This window comes from Meleagris gallopavo, chromosome 4 (assembly GCF_905368555.1).
Source record: "Meleagris gallopavo chromosome 4, MGAL_WU_HG_1.1, whole genome shotgun sequence".
NCBI classification, from domain to species: Eukaryota; Metazoa; Chordata; class Aves; order Galliformes; family Phasianidae; genus Meleagris; species Meleagris gallopavo.
The window spans coordinates 51,554,005-51,576,488 of record NC_139407.1 but is presented as its reverse complement, the minus strand read 5'-3'; the positions used below and the strand labels follow the sequence as shown (position 1 = coordinate 51,576,488).

At 34.2% G+C, this 22,484-nt stretch overlaps 1 protein-coding gene across 3 annotated transcripts in view; it reads left to right on the top strand.

Moving 5' to 3' along the window:
* The window catches only part of PCDH7 (protocadherin 7), a 263,878-nt gene that overhangs the window by 29,026 nt on the left and 212,368 nt on the right, over positions 1-22,484 (top strand). Inside the window, exon 2 of one of the 3 annotated variants that reach the window (XM_085223344.1) lies at positions 11,952-13,474. The exons of the other annotated variants lie outside the window; for them this stretch is intronic. Coding sequence (XP_085079470.1) covers positions 11,952-12,047 — 96 coding nt within the window. The 3' untranslated portion in view covers positions 12,048-13,474. Of the gene's footprint in view, positions 1-11,951; positions 13,475-22,484 lie in introns of those variants that run through there. 3 annotated transcript variants of the gene reach the window in all.

Here is a 22,484-nt window from a genome sequence, read left to right as displayed (position 1 = left end):
GGATTAAGTCATTTTTTAAGTCTAAAAGAATGCACTAAAATATCATTCTTTCACACTCAGATAATTACCAGATGGCTGGAGGAATAGTATTCATATTAGGAGAAAAAAAAAATACATGTATGTGGCCAAGTTTGAGAGTTATCAGTACCCAAAATAAATTGAAAATTATGTGACAAATAGCTGCTTAGAATCAAAGTGTTATTTAAATATCACTTAACATATTACAAATCTTACAAGGAGTGGCTGAGGCAACTGGGATTGTTTAGTCAGAAAGAGGAGGCTTGGGGGAGACCTTATTGCTCTCTACAACAACGTGAAAGGAGGCTGTGGCGAGGTGGGGGTTGGCTTCTTCTCCCTTGTAAGTAGTGATAGGATAGAAAGAATGGCCTCAAGTTGTGCCAGAGGAGGTTCAGGTTGAATGTTAGGAAAAATATCTTCTCTGAAAGAGGAGTCCAGTGCTGTAATGGGCTGCCCATGGAGGTGATTGAGTCGCCGTCCCTGGAGGTGTTCAGGAAATGCTTAGATGTGTTTAAGGGACATGGTTTAGTGAGATTATATTGGTGATAGGTAGATATCTGGACTAGATGACCTTGGAGATCTTTTCCAACCTTGGCGGTTCTATGATTCTATGACATGTAGCTCAAAAAAGAAATACATTAAATATGGTTTATTTTAGCTACATTAAACAGGCCAGCGAGACTACTGTGGCATTCCATTCCAAGACCCATGTTGCTCATGTTCAAATATTTTTGGTATCAGTCTTTATTAGCTACTTAAGAGTTTGGGACTGATCAAAACAGCTGGCAATGCTTCTAAAAATATGTATCAAGTGTGTATGAGCTACTAGCTTTTCATATAGTTCATTAGAATATGTTTTGAAATCACTTTTGCTTCAAACAGGACAAACTTTTGTATATTTATAAGTCATGCTCAAAAATCTGGGAAGATGGCTGCTGTATAGCAACTGCAGTAGTGATATGAGCACAGATTTATTACTTCATTCCTTCTCTTTTGGAAAATATGTAGTAATGTATTTCAGATTGTTTGGAATCTGAGAGGTTTTCTACTTTCTAGAATTATGAATTAAAGATACTAAAATACAATCGCTTAACAAGAACAGAACTCTAATGCATTGTAGGAGCTACTAGTCTTAAAAAATAAATATTGGGAAACCAAGGTATTTTCTGGATATGAAGGATGAAGGTTACATGACAATACTGTCGTGCGAATTACGTAAGATTTTAAAAACAGTGACTTTTAGCAAGTATATGGACTGACATCAGACAACAGCCAAACATCCCCACAGTTACTCACTCCCTTCTCTCACAGTAAGGGGAGAAAATGGAATGCAAAGACCTGTGGATCAAGATAAAAAGAGTTTAAAGTTGGGGGAAACATTGCTCACTCAAGCAAAACAAAATATGGAGTTCCTTCACTACTGTCCATTGGCAAGCAACAGCCCATCCACTTCCTGAAAAACAGGAGCTCATCATGCATAGTGGTCACTTAGGAAAACAAAGACATAGCCAGAAACATACTCCCTTCCTACCTAATTTTCTTTAAACTTTTAGTGCCAAGTACACTGTCATGCAATATGGAAAATAGTATCCCATTGGTTAGTTTGGTTTAACTATCCTTTCTTTGCCACATTCCAATTTCTTGCTCACCCCCAAACTGCTTTCTGGCAGAGTGGGAAAAGAAACAGTTTAATTGCTGTGCAAGCCCTGCTCAGCATCAGCCCAAGGTGTTTTTAGTGTCTTATCAGCACTGTTTAACTTGTGTCGCGAGGCAGTGCAGAGCACAAGATACAGAATGATGAATCTGTCTCAGATCCTAATGTTGGCTGAATTATGAAGATGGTGGAAATATTAATGTTGACCAGAAGCCATCTTGCTGCACCTATTTAAATGATACATGAATGCAGAGAAAATTAAGCAAAAGAAAATTAGCAAAATCTTTCTTTTTATTCTTTTTTTTTCTATTTGGATTAACTAGTGTATTTTTTTCTAACATACTCAGTGCTAGTAGTTGCAATGTTATATTGAAAAACATTTGTAAATAGCTATTTCATTTTGACATCAAATGTCAAATCATATCAAACTTTGTGATATAATCTTTTATAACTGAGTTCCTGAAGGCTTCTGGATAACAGAGAAAAATGTTACAATCATACAGAAATATGATAAAGAAAAGGCTAAAGCATACTCTACACTGTTCTAGACAGCCAGCATGATGATTTCTTAATATGTCAGGATGCTCTCCACAACCTTTGATGAAGCTAACTTTAGAAGGCAGCATGGTATTTTGTAACATGAATATTTGATCTAGTAGAGAAGAAAAAGGTTGTTTACCTTCAAATGTTCTTTTTTTCAGTTCTTGAACATTAAGAGAGCCTGGGGAATCATTTGGGAAGCATAAATTGATTATCATTGCTTGTCATTGTAAACAGAAGCTTCTAATTCCCAAATTTAAAGATAAATGATATTTAAGATGCATTCTGACAAGCAGTTTCAGTTTAGCTGAAACACTTAAAAAAAAATATATATATATATATTTAAACAAAACCATTTGACAGGACTGGGTTAAGAGTTAGTTGCATACATGGTTCTTCTGACAGATGTGAGGGATTGTGTACCTCCGATGGGAAAGAGTAAGGATAACCAATTGGTAAGAACAAGGGACAATAACCTTATAGCCTAGAACTGCATCCTTCTCATCCTAGGTAGAAATTTCAAAGTGATCTTTGATGTAGAAATTGGTCTGAAGAAAATGAAATAAGTGATGAGGTTTTAGCTGAGTACTATGCTAGCTGGTCACTGTTTTAACGGTTGTGAGAAATTGTGTGTTGTAGCATTGTTCTGATGATTGCAATGCCTGCCTTTGGAGGCTAATTAATATTAATTTTAAGTCATTGCAATAAACTAAGTGTAAAAGTAATAGTCTAGTTATACTTCACACAGGAGGGCTGTGGAAAGAACTGCTTTTTTGAGGGGGTGTATTCTTAAATGGCATGTTATGAAGCAAAATGGCTGGCTGAAAACTATATTGGTCACTGCAGCAAATCATAGGGCTGGTAGAGTAAATGGACATCTATATTGAAAGGGTAATAAAGAAAAAAATGCATAGTTGGACTGTTCTCTTTTAGGCTATAATTATTACCTATGAGAGGTTTGCCTGTTAAACCAATAACTTAAAGGAAATCACAAGTGAGGAGAAACAAATATCCTTTCTGTTTATATTGACACTACCTAAAATGAAGAGGAAGAAGCTAGTGAAACAGATAATATTAAGAAAATGCTGAATGTTGGCTTTTTATGTTTGATTTCCTTAATAAAGGTCTCCTCTACATTGTTTTAGCTCCACTTTTTCGTTAACTTAACTGAAGGTAATGAAAATTTTTTGCAAAACTTTTTCTGTGAAAAACTTCATACATGCTCTGATTGTGGAATTAGAGTGACTCTGACAGGTACAGCACATTACTTGCTGGATATTTTTGTCTTAGCAAAGGTTGCAGACCTTGTGGTAGAGATAAAAAGATAGTGTTAGAAGGGATTTCATACTTATCTGTATTAAGTATGTAACATTTTTAAAATCATTCAAAAAGGAGCGTTCGCTGCTTACCCAGGTAGAAATATTTTACAGTTACTATGAAAGTGGTTTTGTTGTTGTTGTTGTTTTTTGTTTTGTTTGTTTTTCCTAAAAGCTTTGGTACTACTGTGATTCTTTGTGCTGGTAAAGAGTCCTTCACCTTTGTCCGTAACTGCTCAAGCCTTCTCTGGAGGACACCTCCACTTATTTTTATATGCTTGAAGTACTTAAAAAAACAGAAGAAACTTTTTACAGAAACATTTGACTGAGAGAAATGAAATTGAGAGTTACAGAGAACTCAGCAGGCAGGAGAGAAATTAGGAAGTCAATGAGCATGGTTTGAAGAAGGTGGTGACTACTGAAATCAAATCTGTTGAAATGGTAATGTTGAAGCAAGGCCTCAAGTGGTTTCATTTTGACTTATCTTAATGCAAATGGAAAAAAAAGGTTTTTATCCTTTTATAACATTCCGGAAAATGTTATTAGTCCTTTTGATATTTTTGAATAAGCTAGCAGCCGGAAAGCTGGTTAATGTTTCATGGACTTTTTATGGTGGCTGTCCTCTGGATTCTTTCTGATTTATCAGTGTATCTCAAGTTATTTTGCTTGAGCTTCTAGATGGATATATGTACAGATTAGGAGAAAGGGATCTGGAGGTTTGGGTTGATGGCAAGTTTAATATGAGTCAGTGGCATGCACTGGCAATTAACTGGGCCAACTGGGTTGCATCAGGCCTAGCACTGTCAGCTGGGCAAGGAGGGAGATTGTCCCACTCTGCTCTGTGCTGCTGTGGTCTAACCTTGAGCACTGTAGGCAGTGTTGAGCACCACAATAGACGGAAGGACACTAAATTAGAGTACACTCTCAGCAAGTTTGCTGATGATATGAAGCTGGGAGGAGTAGCTGACAAACCTGAAGGCTGTGCTGCCATTCAATGAGACCTGGATAGGTTGGAGAGTTGTGTGGTGATTTTGTGATTCTGAGAAATACTTACCAGACGTAGAGACCATTACCAGATGCTGAAGGCATTGGTAATGTAGTCATACCATAAACAGGAATATTCAAAATATCAAGTTGTTATAGGTATTAAGAATAATATGGAATTCAAAAAAATATTCAATAAAAGTATCTGACTCCTGGGTTATTGCAAAGGCACACAACCAAGCTTAGATAACCAGTTTGTTATTGCTTGAAGCAAACTTGTTCCATTATCTGCACAATCCAGTCACACCAGGCGCTGCATCGTAGGCCTACCTGTAAATCAGATACAGAGAAGCATTGATCTTTTGCCAGGTTTGGCAATCATAGAGATTGGCCTGATTTTGCAGTCCAGAATGCTTACTGGTTCTATACAATCTATTTTTATTACTTTATTGCTTTAGACTTACTTTTTCCTGCCAATGCAACTTTATTTTATTTTATTTTATTTTATTTTATTATTATTTTTTTTTTACGAATTACCTTGAGGGCTTTTGTCTCTTGAAATACTAAGTCAGGAGGAATATTACTGTAGAGGATAGCTGACAGTGCAGTTTGTATATCAGCTGTTAATTTAGTTGTCTAAACTTGCTAATTAAATATATCCATATTATTCTGCTCTTCTTCCTGAAGTTAGGAAAGCAGGAGTGGAGTAAATTAGCTGTAGCAATTCTAGTTTCTTCCTGAGAAGGCAGACACATCATTGCTATTATCACAGTTAGTGCAAGTCTTTCCTTTTTGTTTGACATTGTGTAGTGGAATGATTAATGATTTATTATTTTTTTAACCATGACTTATGAGTTTTCTCACTCTGTTCTCACTTCTGGAGAAGAAATAATATTTTTATATTATTTTTTCACCCCTACCCTTCGCAACCTTTTGATTGGTTTTAGGGAGGTATCTTAATGAATTTGCAATTTCTTCAGTCTTTTACTGATAGAGAAAAGAGGAACAAGAGAGTTATACCATTTTATTCCCCCACCATTCTTGTTTTGTTGTTCACTCCATCATCTGCCTTTGTTATCCTTTAAAACTCTTTGAAGCAGAAAATGGCAGTAGCAGAAAAAATGTGTCTGAAACAACTTTAAAAAAGCTGCTCAAAGAAACGAAGGAAAAGAATTTTTTAAGATAAAGAGCAATGCCATATTGAGACTGCAGTCTTGTAGGTATATACTTGTGTGATCAGCATATTGGTTTACTTATCATGAGCTTGCTATTGGGTTGAAACCTTTGGCAAAATGAGGTCTTAATTCATGTGTGCATGAAAATTAAACATGAAAATGAAAAGAAATAGGAAAAACAACAAACCAACTCCTGTGGAAAAATCTGGCTTTAATTTTTTTGATCAACAATGGAAAAATTCTCATTGAATATACTTAATTTTTCAAGTTCCGCTAATATAATGGCTCCTGAAAAATAGCTTCAGTTTGATATACAAAAATGAAAACTACTGTAATAATTTGTTCTGTATTTTTTTTTACAGAGCTGAACTTTTGAGTTTGTATTTCATTACTTATTGAAATAACGCATATATGATTTGTTCAAAGAAACAAGAAAAATCCCTACTTTATCTTTACGATAAAATACCCAAAGACTTTCTCATGTTTTTCATAATGAACATTTTCAATGTTATTTATCTTTTTCACTTTCTTTTTCTTATGCTTCTATCAGTGTTTACATAGATTACTTTTATTCCATTTGATTGCACAACCTGTTTAGTTTTATTATAATGGAATATTTGCAAATCAGGGAGTGGAGTTAAATTAAAATGGCCAGCCACTAGGAGAGATTCAAAGCCCAAAATAAATACTGTTTTGAGAGAGAAAAAAATGTTCTTTTTGTTCTTTTCCTTATTGGTATCATTTACTTGTGTCTTTTTTTTTTTTTTTTCTTTTTAATTTTGTTGTAATTTTTTTGAGTATAAGGTAAAATTCAGAGTAAAAGTCAGATAATTAGGAAATAGAAAATAAATTTAAATTGTATGTCACAAAAAACTGTATGAAACGTGTTCTGCCAAAGTGTTAAAATTTTCAGGTTGATGAGTAAAGACACTATTGTCAGTGAGAAACAATGAATGATTAGTGCCTCTAAAGATAACTCCTACGGGCTAGACCAGATCGTGTTAATTGTTTGAATGAGAGCACTGAAAAGAAAAAAAATACTTGGAAGAAGAAATATTTACTCCAGAGGGCTGTACCACTCAGTCTCACTGTAACCCATGGGGAGACAATTTTCTTCCAGGAAATCTCACGGTGAATATTTTCTACCTAATAGAATGCATTTTACAACATTAAAAAAAAAAAAAAAAAATAATCTGGGAAACTACCTTAAATAAGGATTAGATTTTAAGGAATTTGCCTTATTGGACCTGAGATTAATTCAAATTTTTCAGTCTGGGGATGTAAAAATTGCCTCTTTTTGTTAGATGGAAAAGCAGTTCAGTATGCTGGAGCTGTTTCTTTGGGAGTATAAAAAGGCAAGTGCAGTCTCCTGGCTGAAGCCCAGCTGCCTGTTAGAGTTCCAGAGCTTGTCCCAATTCATTTCTATTTGCTTGTTTATTCATATGCTTTTCAATGAATCATGAAACAAGAAACTGTGAAATCTTTGGATCAGTGGATTTCAGTATAGTTTTGGATCTCTGGATATTCCATGCTTGAGTATAATTGACAGTATTGTTAATATTATATTTCTTTAGAGTTTATTCTGATGCGCACAGCGGAAGATGTTGGAATTTTGTGTCTAGAAACAATGAATTGAAACACCATCATTGAAATTATCAACAGTTTCACCAAAATGCTAGTCCTAGAAGAGAATGAGTACATAAATATATGTACTTATTTTTTCATTGAAGAATTATAAATAAATATATATTAAAAAATCTTTACAAATCTCTTTATTCTCTTTTGTAATATAAGTTATAAGTCCAAATTATTAGTCAGACGATTGGACTGGATAATCTTATATGCCCTTTCCAACCTTGTGATTCTATTCTATTCTATTCTATTCTATTCTATTCTATTCTATTCTATTCTATTCTATTCTATTCTATTCTATTCTATTCTAAAGTTCTGGTCCGTTATTGAGTACATACCAATTTTTGGGGTGCAGAGTTATTTGGTTCTCATTTCTTTGTGACAGTAGTTTTTGTCTGGTTTTAGTTATGGATGATAGATGGACACGTAGAACTTTAGACCTGACTAAATCATAAAGAATAAATCCTTAACGTTATGACAAAAAACTTGAAATTAGCATCTGAAAATGAATGTGTGTTCTGAACAAGGAAGTACATAAGTTTAATCTCATAGAATATAGGGAAAAAGGATGTTTCTCAATTTTCTGGCTAGTTTATAAATAAATGTGTAAGCAAATAGAGCAGATTAAGGAAATATGATACTACCAAGATAGGATGGAAGAGAGATGAAGGAAGTTTGAAAGGCTGATACTTTGAGCCCTAGCTCTAGCAAGTTCCAGAACTTCTGTTGTCATTCTGTTGGACTCTGTGTGAAATTTAGAAATGGCTAAATACAGCCGGGTATAACGGATATTAAAATAGTGTAATACTCTTCTACTTCCTCCAGACACAATAAATTGACAGCTACTTTATACCTGCTCAGTGTTAGAGATCTGATGAATGTCAGACTTTATGACGCTACCCATGGCTATCTGTCCCTTTGCCATTTCTGTGCTATATGATTGCTCACACAGCAGTTACTGAATCAGTGCAAGTTGCAGCCTGAGTGCTGAAGAATCAGTGCTCTTTTGCCTTAATATACCAGGCTGTAAACTGCAACAGTTTTCAGCTGCCTCCTAAAAAGTGTTGCTCTTCCAAGTGTGGAAGTAATTTGAGAGGACAGTAAGTTGGACAGCTTAAGCAAAGATTGCTTCTAGCTGTCTCAGGGAAAGCAACTCTTCGTCTTGCATCAGAAACCCTCAATTCAAACTCACATCAGTTAGATTCCCTTGCCTGTTACCTTTAGTTTGGCCAGTTGATTTTAAGAAAATGTTCATGCAATACAATGCACAAAGTACTTCTGAATGAACAAAGAGATGAAATGTTTGTGGCTGTAGAACAGAGTTTTCTGTATGCCTTGCTGATAGGCAGTCACTGCCTAGTGCAAGGCATTACCTTTTATCTTGCCAGCTGTGTTAATTTAGCTCTCATGTAATGACTAGTATGTAGATCGCAGTGGTTTGCATATGAGTTTGAATTATATTGCAAGCATTTAATTAGATCCTATAAGCCCATCCAGATCTGATGTATTCAAGCTGGAAGTGGAAACAGTTCTCCAGCCTTGATTTTGAACGTATGTTTGAATATGTTGTCAAAAGTTATAAAAAAAAATAATCTGTTGTATTGTAGTCTGATCTGAAGATTTTTTGAACCTCTGATTTTATGCAAGCTTAAATATAAATGGGAAAAGTGTCCAAAATCTTTAGACTTTGTGGTTTTTATTGGTGTTTTTTTTTTTGTTTGTTTATTTTTTTTGCCTTTTTCTTTGTTTTGTTTATTTTTTCTGAGTGGGATAGCTATAAAATTCAAAGGGGTCTAGCAAAGTACTGGAGATTCTCTACAGAGTTCAAAGAATCCCTTGAGTGCTGAAAGACACTATCCCTTTAGAAACATCAGGATGTTAATTAGTACTCCTTTCTTTGTTTGTGGTTTGCAACAAAGATTCTTTGTCAGCTTAGGTTTAAAGCATTAATGAAAAGGGTGTGTTAATTAAGCAACTTGCTTATTTCTAATCGACAAAAGTATCCTAGCTCCCCTGAGACTTAAAACTAAGCACAGTAGTGTCTACTGAGAGACACCAGTAAGTTAGTAAGAGACGTCATAGAAAATATTAAAGCAACCAGAGGAAGTGGCAATAATGAAAATCTACTGTACAGAAGGCTTCACAAGGGGCAAAACATGGGGATCCGTGTTCTCAGGAGTCTTCCTGTGTTTTTTTCCTTTCTTTTTCCCATCCCCATCATACTGTTTGCATGACTAGTTAAAGCTAAAGCTCGCTATTCAGAAGGGGATCGGCAAGACTGTTTGAAATTTTTATTTTTTACTGCAGCATGTAAAAACAATATTCAGTGTTTTCCTTCCTCCCTTCCTTTCTTCTCTCCATCTTTTTTCCCTATTTTTCTTTATTTGTTCTGGATTTCTTTGATTGATAGGAAAGGAGAGCAGTGTATGTCTGATAACAACTTCTGAGGTGGAATGCATTGATTTCACAGGGTAAAATGGCAGTGTTGCCTCATTTGAACCAGCTTTTTTCATTGATAAATTTGCTAATGCATTAATGAGATGGCCTGCTGATAATCCCCTCTATTTAGTTTATGTTGGAAAGGAGTTGAAAATCATTCTATCTTTGTATTTAATGTAGGTATAAGTGAAAATATCATGAGATGCTACATGTTTTAGTTGAAATAAAAAAAAGGAGTGGAAACAAAGTATGTAGTTTGCCAGTATTTGTGAGAAACACTGCATGTACTACTACCTTAGGTCATTTTAAAGGTTTTACATACAATTGTTTCTCTGCAAGAGGTTACAGCAACTTCAATATTGATAATACTATTTTTTTCACATATATTTATGTCACAGGAGTGAAAAGTATTGAAGAATAATGTTTTTAAAGCAGTCATTTGCTGTAGTCTAAAAGAGACTGTATTCAATTAATAGAAAACTGAAACTTTTAGCAATCCAGTTTTAATTCTGTTTTATCACTTATTTTTAGATGCTAATCTGTGTTGTCTATTTGCCTTTGAATGGAGATAATTCTGATTTTTGTTTGGATTTGTAAACATTTATTTTATGGATTTAAGTATTTAGTGTATTTTAAGGAAACATACTGTTTCTTTTTCTTTCTTATATTTTTTGGAATACAATAAATTGCTTATTTATTTTCAATCCTAGAGTTCTCAAATTATTATTGAGAGGAAAATAGCTTCTATATAATTTTGTATATAGATACAATTTTCTATATACTATTCTATATTTCCTAAAGTTATCACTTTATGATTGAGAGAAAAATAGCTTATATATAATTTTCTATGTAGGTAGTTACAAATATAGAAAAATCATGAAAATCACAAAAGATGAAAATGGAAACTAAATTTGGTATTAATACTTTAGCTGGTTAGTTTGATAACTCATAAATCAACTTCAACTTATGTGTTTCTTTAATTTTAATTATTTTAATAATTTAATTAATTTTAATTAATTTTAATTGAATTAATGGTGCATCAAAAAACTGAACTGATACGAAGCTGTATATGATGCAGTTCTGTATTTCTTTAACAATACAGGCTTGCAAAAGATTTTTGGAAGTCTAGGCTATAATGTGGGCTTCTTTGCATGCAGGCAGCAGTTTTGTAGAACAACACCTTACCCATTTTTAGTGAATTACTGGAGTGATCAAGCTCAAATCTTAAATTCTATATACTGAAGCATGGAGTACATTTTTCTGTCTGTGATTTTGGACGTGCAAGATTTGAAAAGAAAAAAGCAAAAAAAGCAGACGTGGTTTTGAAATCCAGAGATTAAAGAAGAAGGGTATCATTTATTATGTTAGCTGAACACAACTCAGAGTTTTTTGTTGGTTTTTTTTTTTTTTTTTTTTGGTTTTGTTGTTCAGTTGCTTTCTCTGCTAAACATACTGTGGAAATTGCATTGGCTAGTATTGATTGTTCCATCTCCACAAGGCAATGGAGAAATAATACTTACTGTCTTGGATTCTAAAAATATTTTTGAAGAATTAATTATGAGAAAATTACTGATGGTTTTGTTTGGTTTTCAAGTTGTCTTGACACAGAGCTCAGCATCTTCTTGACTTCTTCGGGGTGTGCTACAGATGCATTTTAAAAATGTACGAAATTGTTATGAACTTTCTGTAGTGGAAATACTAAGTCCTGAATGACCTGAAACAGTGATTCAGTGCCTGGTGGGAAGGCAGGGCCTGCCCAGGGCAGTTCAGGTGCATGCAATACACCTGAGTGACCAGAAGGGGTGGAGCCAGGATCCACACCTTCCCAGACCTCATTTAAGGGTTGGTAGTGGAGGTGAGGATATCTAGCTGGAACTGTCTGATTACCTGAGTCTTTCTAAAGGCAAGAAAATTTTCTTCCTTTGTTTCTGTGTCTATGATTTCAGCATTTGGGGTTGTTCTCATTTGTTGCAGCCTAGGATTGTGCCACTCTGCTATTATTGCTGTACTTTTCATCAGTTTATAGCTATAGCATTACACTTCCTTTTAATTGCACCAACGCTTAAATAGTCTTGTGAGATAAACTAACCTTTAGAAGAGCTTTGTGTATCTAAGCTTTTGAATGTTACAGTTTCATTATACTAGAATATTTATGTTATTTCATATTTGTATTCTTCTTATACTTTTGTGAAGCGAGGTCTCAACAAGGCCCTGGTGAGTGATGATCTCAATGAGAAAGAGCTGCCAAAACAAAGAAGATACCTTGAAAATGAGGGATGGGATTTGTAACAGTATGCGCATACAAGTGTCCTGCCTCAGAAGAAGATGTCTAAATTACTTTGACCTTCATTGTGTAGTTCCTGCACTTGACTGAAAGTAACTTGGAAAAAAATCTTTTATGTATCTAAGACTATTTTGTGCTTAGGAAGAAGCTGGAAATTGATTTTAACTTGACACATTTCTTCTCTGAAGTAATATAAAATCTTTGTCTAATAAATGTATACAGAAGCTCAGTGGCCCATCAGGGTACCATGACAATCCAGTGTATTGATTCTGCAGTGTTAAAAGGTGACATATTTGGTGTTAACGGGCCATCAGGGAATTGAGATTTGAATTGTACACAGAAAGAAGTACTGGCTTTCCTGTAATATGACATGCTTTCTAAAGCAGTGGTTGTTGCTGCAGTCTTACATAATTCTACACGTAAATGTGCAAAATGGAGAAATCAAAATCTTGCATAAAAAAATTCATCAAATGAAAAAGAATATTTACTGACTTTTTATAACTGAAAGCATCCTGCGGACTATTGTCTGTAAAAGCTCTTGACATCTAGAACTTAAAATTAATTCAATGAGGATGGCTCTGAAAGTAATGCCTACTATTTTATGATGGTGGCCCATGATGTCAGAGGCAGATGTTGATGGCATGGGAGTAGAAACTGAACTTTCCCACCAGTATTCCATTACATTTTGATGCCATGCGACAGATGGCGGCAGAGGGGCAGTCTGACAAAATGGCATCTGACATGGAAGTGTGGATGAAGCGAAAATGTGGAAATGAATTGCACCCACTGGTATTCATTGATGCTTGCTGAACATTTATGGGGACAAAGCAGTAGATGCAAGCACGGTGAGGAGGTGGGTGATGCATTTCAACAGGGACAACAGTCACTGTCAGAGGTGATGATGGGTTACCTCTACCGGTGCAGATTGTTACAAGCGTAGAATGTGAGCTGTTCATTGCTGGAGAAAATGCATAGCTAATAGTGGTGACTCTTTTGAAAAGCAGAGTTTTGTAGCTCAGAATTTGCTCTATTTAATCGTGTTATTGTGCTCTTTGTATCTGTAGCACTTTCCATGGAAATAAATAGGAGGCATTACTTTCAGAGTGAAGTAGATAAAAAGAAATATTTTTTTAATGCTTGCTTTTTTTTCTCTTTCTGTAAAGTGTAACCGGAGTCCTAGGTAAAAATCTTAATTTTTATTGTTCATGTCAGCTTACGGATTTTATTCATATTTCACATAATGTCTGTTCTCCTTTCAGTTTGCATGCTAACGTGTATATCCATCAGTGGAAAACTGCAGCAATTTGGTTTCACCTTGCAGGTCATCAGATGATGATGTGGGGGGGGAGTATACTAACCAAACTTGTAGAAGAGAGAGTTAGAAAAGATTATTTTACATTTTACTGTTGTTCAAGTGGAGAGCTAGGTTTAATGATTTAATGACCTGGAGTATTATATAATTATAATTATATTATAAATATATAAATATAAATTATAAATATAATAATATTATATTAAAACAACATTTTGATTATTGTTTGATTGGATTGTGTCAATTATGATTTCTGAACAGAAAAAGTCAGCTTGGTCAAAGAAACAGTGTGTTAATTCTAGCCATTTGGAAACTAGTTGTAAGAGTACTTGATTTATGGATTCATAAGAGTTTGCTAAATTTGACTTTAAGATTTTAATGTGTTTTTGCTGTTTTGTGTGCTTGAATGCAAGTAATCCTGCAAAGACGTATAGAAATAATTTTATATTGTGTTTTCTGTTTTCTGACACTTTGTTTTGCTTAAATAGATTTGCTAGGAAGTGACACTCTGAAAAATTGGATACAGTGGCTGGTGGAAGTATTTTAGTTCCAGACATTCTAAATAGTGTAGAAAGCAGAAAATGAAATATCACCGTATTTTAAAGATGACAGTTTTGTCAAAGATTCCTTTTCAGTCTTCAACTTAAAACAAATTGAGTAAATCAAATATATCTAAAATGTATGTACTCATTGAAGATGTACCTCTTTTTAGTTGTTTTTTTTTTTTTTTTTAAATTTAAAAGAACAAGGAAGAACACTGGCTTAGTAAATGTAAGACATTGTGTTAGGAGCTTAATTCTGATTTAATTATCTCTAAACTATTTTGCATCATAACAGGCTTTCATGAAACAGTTACGTGAAAACTAGATCTGATACGATGAGATGAAACTATTATATTTTCTCACCTTTGTGTTGGTGCTTAGGTGTTATGCTATTATATCTTTCATTCAAATTAATTTCAGTAATGCAGAAATGATAATTTAGGAATAAAATCAGGAGAATATTTTGGTCAGATTTGGGTTTCAAACATGTGTTAATATTTCATTTGTCTGTTTTTCTTTTTAAATGAATAACAGTATCAATCTATTTAGAAGGGTGGTAATAGTTCTTTGCCTTCTTCGAAGATGCCCAAAGCCTTTAAGTGTAAGCCACAAGTTAAAAACTATATATATATATTTTTTTTTAATTTGTGTTTTTAATTATATATATATATGTATATGCATATATATGCGTATATATGCATATATAATATATACATGGTCTGTATTTATATCTGTCTTTATTCCAGTACCCAGCCATTGTTTGGGAAAAGGCAGTTCTCTTCTCTGAAATCTGCAGATATTGCAGTTTTTCTCACTGCTTTTTATATGTTGTGTTTTAATAACTTTTATTTACCCCCTCTCATTTTCATGGGTTTCTGATTCTGTGGATCAACAGCCAGGTGACCTACCCTGCTTGTTTAAATCCTGAATTTAAATATGCATCCTCTAAGGTGTTTTTTTTTTTGTTTTTTTTTTTTTTAAAGACCACCCTAGAGAGAGGGGACTGAAATTACTGAACATGGCTTTTCCTGCCTGAGTAGATATAATCTCTGAAGATAAAAATTCTTCTTAATAACTGTGCGTTTATTTAAGTGCACTATACTTAGGTTTATAACAGAGAAATAATTAACAGTGAAGTTCTGAGCTGCCAGAGTTCAGAAGGATCTCAGAATAAGCTTTTAGTGTGATGTGATTTCTGGGTTGTCCTGTGGGGAGCCAGGAATTGGACTCCTTGCGGATCTCGCTTAGCTGAGGGTATTCTATGATTCACCAAGTAAAAGCTACCGCGGTGTGGAACCTACATTTTGTACAGATAGAGGCAAATCAAGGCCGGTGTTTCTTTCTTTCTTTTCGTCTCATGCTCTGAAAAGTATCAGTCTTATCTGCTAATCTACTCCAAAAGGATCTTAACTACTCAGTTGTACTAAAACCTGTCACAGATATTTGCCTTCCTTTTACTCCCCTTGATACCCTGCTTCTAAGGGAGTCAAAATTTCAGTAGTAACTATCTTTCTGATGAACAATATGAAAACTTTAAGGAAAATAAGTATTACAAATGGCTTTCATTTTCTTGGAGGAACTAAACCACATCACTGTCTTGAAAGTAATGAAGAAACAGTAACAAAAACAGGTAAGTAGTTTACAACTATGCTGAGTAGTTACACATTTTTTTCCAAATATTTTGCAAATAAACTAAGAGTTTTGCTGTTATGCTTCTTATACAGAAGAACAAATTGTCACCTTTTAAGTGAACCTTGTTAGTCCTGCAGTGACTATGCTGTGACTAAGCAGTTTCTGTGTACTTCTAGCAAGTTTCTATCTAGTTTACAGGGCTGTATTTCTTTACTCCTTGCATATAGAAGAATGGGATGAAATAGTGTTTGGACTTTTTTCTTGCAAACAATGCTTGCTGAGTGTGTTTCAGTTTTTAATTACATCGGTATTTAATTACATCAGTTTAGAAATACAACATGTATTTCTAAATTATTTAAAATTTCTCCTCAAAGTTTTCTTTTTGTGGATGTTCTGATTACAGAAGAACATCTTCAGATTAGAAGGGATAATTACTGAAAAGGTATCAGAAAAAAAGATTATGCAAATTGTGAGATGAAATCAGCTTAGCACTTGATATTTGAAGAAAGAGAAGACTATCATTTGTAAAATGTTATACTGTGGTGCAGAAAACCAATTATAATATACAGGAGGTATGCAGCTATTAATTTCTGAGGCATCCTTCTGTTTGAAATAGAAAAAAACACAAATCTAGAATTGTCATCTGTTAACCTGATTCAGTATACTGTACTTGCCATGAATGCTAATCATAAGTGTGTATGAATCTCTAGAAACTTATTCTGAAATTAGAAAAAATGTTTTTGTTATTATCATCTCCATGTCTTGTCTGTCTACGCTCTCCTCCCCCTGCCTAAGCTGTTTTACTGACAAATATTACAACTGGTATTATTCTCGGTATGAGCAGTTGTGTCAAGGTAGACTACATGATGTTTCCATAACTTAATAAATTGTCTTCACAAAATGCACACGCTCCATGTTAGTTATTATCTAGTAAGAAAGAAATTGAGACAAACTTAAAACTGACTTTTTGGTCCATGAAATAAGCATTTCTCTATTTCTATTTTCTCTTTTTTTTACCAAATGTTAAAAAAGCATACAGGGTTGTTGTCTATGCCCGTGCACAAAATCTGTGCATAAATTAATCTGTGTTGAGGAATTTATAAGATTAATACTTACCTGATACCTGTAAGCATGCAAAATATGCTATGTTTGGATCATTAGATTGCAGTCCAGTGTGAGATAGTTTAGTTGATTCAGAAATACGTAGGTTGCTCCAAAAGAATTGCCTCCCATTTATTTCCATGGTAGGGGATGCAACAGATACAATGAGCACAATAACACAGTATATCGCAAGCAATTTCTCAGCTGCAGAGCATTATTTTCCAGCATTATTACCATTAGCTATATATTTTTTTACTAGTGATGAAAAAGAGCCTGCATGCAGCATGTGAAAATCTGCATGGCTGCCCAGAACAGGGCTTGTTTTTTCAAGTCACTGTCAGCACTGCTGAAACACTCCACCCACTAGCTCACTGAGCTCACATCCACTGCTTGGTATCCATAAATGTTCAGCTAGCGTTAATAAATGTCAATAGGTACAGGCTTTTTTTTTTTTTTTTTTTTTTTTTCATGAAGGAGTTGAATTCCGTATCTTTTCTTCATATGCACTTCCATGTCAGATACAATTTTGTCAGACTGCTCCTCTGCTGCCTTCTGTTGCATGGTAACAAAATGTAATGGAATATTGGTGGAAGGTTCAACCTCTACTGCCATACCACCCAACATCCACCTCTGATGTACCTGGTCAGCATAGGAAAATAATAGGCATTACTGTCAGAGCAGCCATCACATTTGAAGGTAATTTTCAGTGTATTCCTCTGATCAGCTTCTTTAAGATCTGTGTAATGTTAGTATCAGTCTGATTTGGACATGTAATAAAAATTGAATAGAGAAGAAAAAGCAATTATTTGCAGTGTAATATCCTTATGGTAGCTTGGCAGACTTTAATTAAACCAACCAAACACAGTGTGCTCATAAGGCACTACAAAATAAGCTCTTATTTGTTAGAAAACACTGTACTGCTTACTTACAAAGAACGAAAGTTGTAACTTGTTTAGAAGTATGGAATTTATAATTCATTGGAAGAGAAGTGATATGTTCAGAAAATCTCATTTTTAATTTTATGAAAATGAACAGTTGACAATTCAAACAAGTTTGGTCTCTCAGTAGTATGATAGTAGTATTTTGCAGATATGTAAAATAATAAAGAAGGACTACTATATAGCTTATAAACTTAGCTCGTCTTTATGATGCTTTCACAACTTAATTGAATATTCAGATTAATGTATGGGATAACTTTGAACTAAAAAACCACACTAACCTTTTGATTACAGCTTGGAGGTACGTGGGTGAGGAATTCAGAAATCCTAACGCCAGTTTTTGTCTTCTGAAAAACTGGCTTTAAATACTGTCATTTTATGAGTCTGTATTTTATATCCATGCTTTTTTGTGATCTGTTCGAATAGTGGTTTCAACCTACGCATGTATAAAAAGTACAGCCTGTCCCTTCTCTGAAGCACTGGCATTTCTTACCAAATTAGTGATAGATTGGTAGCAGTGCTTCTCATTGCCTGTTGGCATAATTTCTTTGTGTTCTTGATCCTTCTTTCTTTCCTTTCCTCTTTTCTTTTTAAACTACAACATTCTTACATTCATTCTCTCTTTTTTTTTTTCCCTTTTCTTCTTTGCCTTATATATATGTTCTCTCACTTTTATAACATTTTTGTTTAGTTTTGGCCTCTCTGTATGGCTCCACCTTTTGAACCCTACTGTGCCTTTGGCGTAATCCTCTTTGCTGCCTGCTGGCTGCAGTTTTATCCACCGGGAAGGAGCAGCACGTCTCCTGCTGCTCCAACAGAATTCCTTCTCCATGCAACATTATTACATTTCTTCTCCTCTTCAATCAATCTCTTGCTTTCCTTCTGAAGCAAGGGCAAGAAAAGCCTCTGAAACCCTCTCTAGCCCATAAGGGTCTATATCGAACAGGGATTACTGGCCCAGTGTCTCCAAAGGGCTGAAGTGTGAGATGATCTGTTGTTCCTGTGAGATGAAAGATAGTATTTCACATTGCAGAGTAAATAACAAACATATCATCTCATTATTTCTGTCACGTCAGATCAGGCTATTTTAAATATATATCTCAAGCTTCTCTCTCAAGTCATTTCTCTGGAAGTTTTCTTTGACCTTGTATGTTCAAATGAAGACCTTAACAGTTTAACTGACAGACACCAATCCATGCAGATTATAAATTAAGCAGTAAATTAACAGCTTTTGTTTAATTTTGAAGATAATTATTTTTTCAAAGTGTAAAAAAAAAATAATGTATTTTAAAATATATGTATTCGTCATTCACATCAGTTTTTGTATTATTAGACATAGAATTCTTTTTTTTTTATATTTTTTTTCATTCTGTCATGGGTGTGCCATATAAAAAAAAATAAATGTAATAGTGCCTGAAGAGACAAAGTATCACTAGCAAAGAACACAGATGTTTTGTCTTTAAGCTGATTAACACTGAGATTTGGAAAATTATATTCCACATTCAGTTTATGTGGTTTATTCTCTTCAGCATTGTCCTTTGGTAGTAGGTATAGACAGTCATTTTAGTGTCACTGACAGATAGAAGAAAGGTTGGGAATTTAAAATAGAGGCACTTCTCATACATATATATTAGAGATATTGTAAAATACTTTTGTAGAAGCTCAGATACAAAGTGTTAATTCTGTGTGCAGACAAGACATGGGAAAATTCTGTTGTTTGTTTTCTCATAGAATAAAATTTGTAATCGAGAATATTACAAAGAATGAAAAAAGAGGGGAGAAAGCAAGAGTCACATAAACAGAAACTGCAATATAGAGATGTGGTCAGTATAAGGAAGAAGGACTGCTAAATACCAACTAAAATTAGAGGGATGATAAAAAAAAAAAATTTATTTAGCTGTGTTAACCATAGCAGGAAAGAAGTTGGACAATTATTTCGTTTAGAGGTGAAAGATAATGTAGATGTTATAAAGAAATGAAATTAATTCTTAGCTTTAGTTTTAAACAAAGGTGTTAATGTTATAGGCAAAAGCTGGCAGTCAGTCTGAGACAGAAACAAAACTTGGACTCTGATATATGTAAGTCAATGAGGAACAGATAAACATCTGAGTGATAAAGAAAAAAGGCATTCTAGGTTGTCTTGTAGATAAGCCTCTTAGGGCAAACATGGAGCTGTTTTGTTGGAAAATAGCAAATACTCTATTTATATTTTAATAGTGGGGAAGATGAAGAAGAACAGTTGAAGGTTTTATTTAACAGTTGAGCAGAATTTATATGAAAAAGAAAATCAAGATACTGATTTAAAGGGGAAAAAAGATTGGCTAAAATGGAAATTGAAAATGACTTTACTGAAAGGAGTTTTTGTAATCCAATCTGATACCATCCTCTGAAAGGATAACTAGTTTGCTAGATAAAGAAGATTTAGTCATCTCTTCTCTTTAGACTTCAGCAAGCAGTTGATACTTTGCCACACGGGAAATTATTTGTTCATCTAAGGAAGATGGGGATTACTAAACGAATCAGTAAATGTGTGAGAAATTCACTACCGTGAGATTGACAGTAGCTGTTGCAATGGTAAACATTGTAAAAAGAAGGAAGGTTACTCGTTCAAGTCAAATGTCAATTTTAAGAATGATTTTGCTTTCTATTTTCACCTTGGTGTGCAGAATGCAAATGTAAGAATGAAAAATGATTATGAAAGTGATATAGCTACCCTGAGTTTGGGGGAGAATTGGACTATAGTAGATTAATAACTGGAAAACATTATAGCAATGAAAATAAATCAAAGTACAAGAGCATGAGTTGGAGCAGCAGCAAGTTAGACACAGTTATTATGAGTACCAGTGTGACACAGGCAAATTTGCATCTACAACATCAGGACAGCATTAAGTTACATACTGCTGTAAAGCAATAGTCATGTCATTTAAGGAGGAATTCACAAGACTTCATCTGTGAGATTGTTATATTATTTTAGTCAGACATATACAGGAAGAAATAAGCTAGCACTCTTGAGATTCAGAAAGAGCTCTTTTAATATCGGATGCAGAGTTAGTTGTGCAAGAAATGTCTGAAAGGGTTTTGCTCATTCAGAGTTAAGGCTCTGAGAGGCATGTTGTGGCAGGTTAAAATTGGATGACAGAAGTTATTACTGTCCTCAAGGTGTAAATACCTGAACCTCCTTTGAATCGTTGTGTTAACCACTGCCTGGTATATTAGGGTAAATCAAAGCTGGAATTGGTTTGGTTTAATATACCCAGGTGAAGAAGACTGTAACAGAGCATGAGTTCATTCATAAGCATATCAAATAGCCCTGCGCTGAAGGCTGTAAATTCCATCAGAGGGGTGGAATAGACAATTGAAGGTGGTACTTATTCCTGTTGTCTGGTTTTAAGCCACTGCTACACAAACCTCAGAGCCTTCAGAAAATAACTAGTGAAAAGAGATTTCATTGCTCTTCATAAGTATGTTGGGAATAAATGCTAGCAAAAAATATTGAAAGGCCGTGCTGATATAGTAGCAATCAATATATTACATATATATTCAGGATTAAAAAGTGGGAAAAAAAAAAAGAATTCAATCCTGTGGAGTTCTGTAATGTAAAATATCATATTTTCTTTGTAGTATGTTCCTGTACTCCTAAGAAAAGGAGAAAAGAATGCAACAAAAAATTGTGTTCCTGGCGATTCATGCTTCTATTTTTTACCACTGAATTAAACTATTAGAAGCATTATCTACACCAAGATTAAGTTATGTTCTACAAGCTGTTTAAAGAGCAGCCCAAACTTCTCAGTGTGCAATTTGAAGTATCAGAGGCATCAAAAGACATAGTACAGGTGTTCTATTTTTCTGTAAATCAGTTTTGTTTCTTGACATGACAGAATTATTGAGCTCTCAAAAAAATCCAGTGTGCTGCTGTATTATGTTTCTAAAAAGTAACTGAATTACGTAACATTTTTATTATTTATTATTATACAATATTTTTATAAGATTATATTAATGCATTTGTTCAGCAAGTTAAGGTGTCAGTTTCAGTCAGTGTTTTATGGAAGTAATATTGTGGAAGGGACCCCAAGAATCATCAAGTTCCAGCGGCCCTGCCACAGGCAGGACCACCAACCTTCAGATCTGAAAATAAACCAGGTTGCCCAGGGCCCCATCCAAACTTGGTCTTGAACACCCCCAGGGACAGAGCATCTCCAACATCTCTGGGCATGTACAAACAGTATAGCAGTTTGTGTTGTTGAGACTTTTTGGATACCTTAAAAAATGCTTGCAGATTATAATTCCAGAAATCACATGGTGTTGCAAATACCATTAAACATGCAGTATCTTTAATTACAATTACATGGAAGAAGTCAGCAGTAGCTGCAGTAGTGTTGCGAAACTAAAGCCAGCTATGACAGGAAGTAGTTAAGAACATAGTCAGTTGTGCTGAAGTTGAGTTTAATAATAATACTGTACTGTTAAGTAATAGCCAGGTATCTTAGCTTTTAAATTTGTTTTCTTTAACTTTTTTTTTTTTTTTTTAGCTTTCTTCATCAGGAGTATTAATGGATTTTCTTTTATCTTATTGGAGTGTGTCTATTACAGACACTGCTACCTAGGATCACAAAGAGATGTATAGGTTTTAGTCATCAATCCCATTCATTTCTTATCCAGAAAGTCTTTTTATCAGTTTGTATCTCTTGTTGAGTATCTTTTTTACCCTGTATATGGCCTTTAATGATTCAGCAAATGTTGTACAAATAAACTAAAGCAAGTAAGTATGTTAAATGTTATTTTTTATTTAGTAATTAATTTTCTTTTGTTTAAGTGTAAGAGAATTAGAGTTCCAGCCTAGATTTGTTTTCTCTGTCAACATGTATATTCTAAGGAAATGTACTAAATATGTTTCTGGTAGTTGCTCATATTCTATTT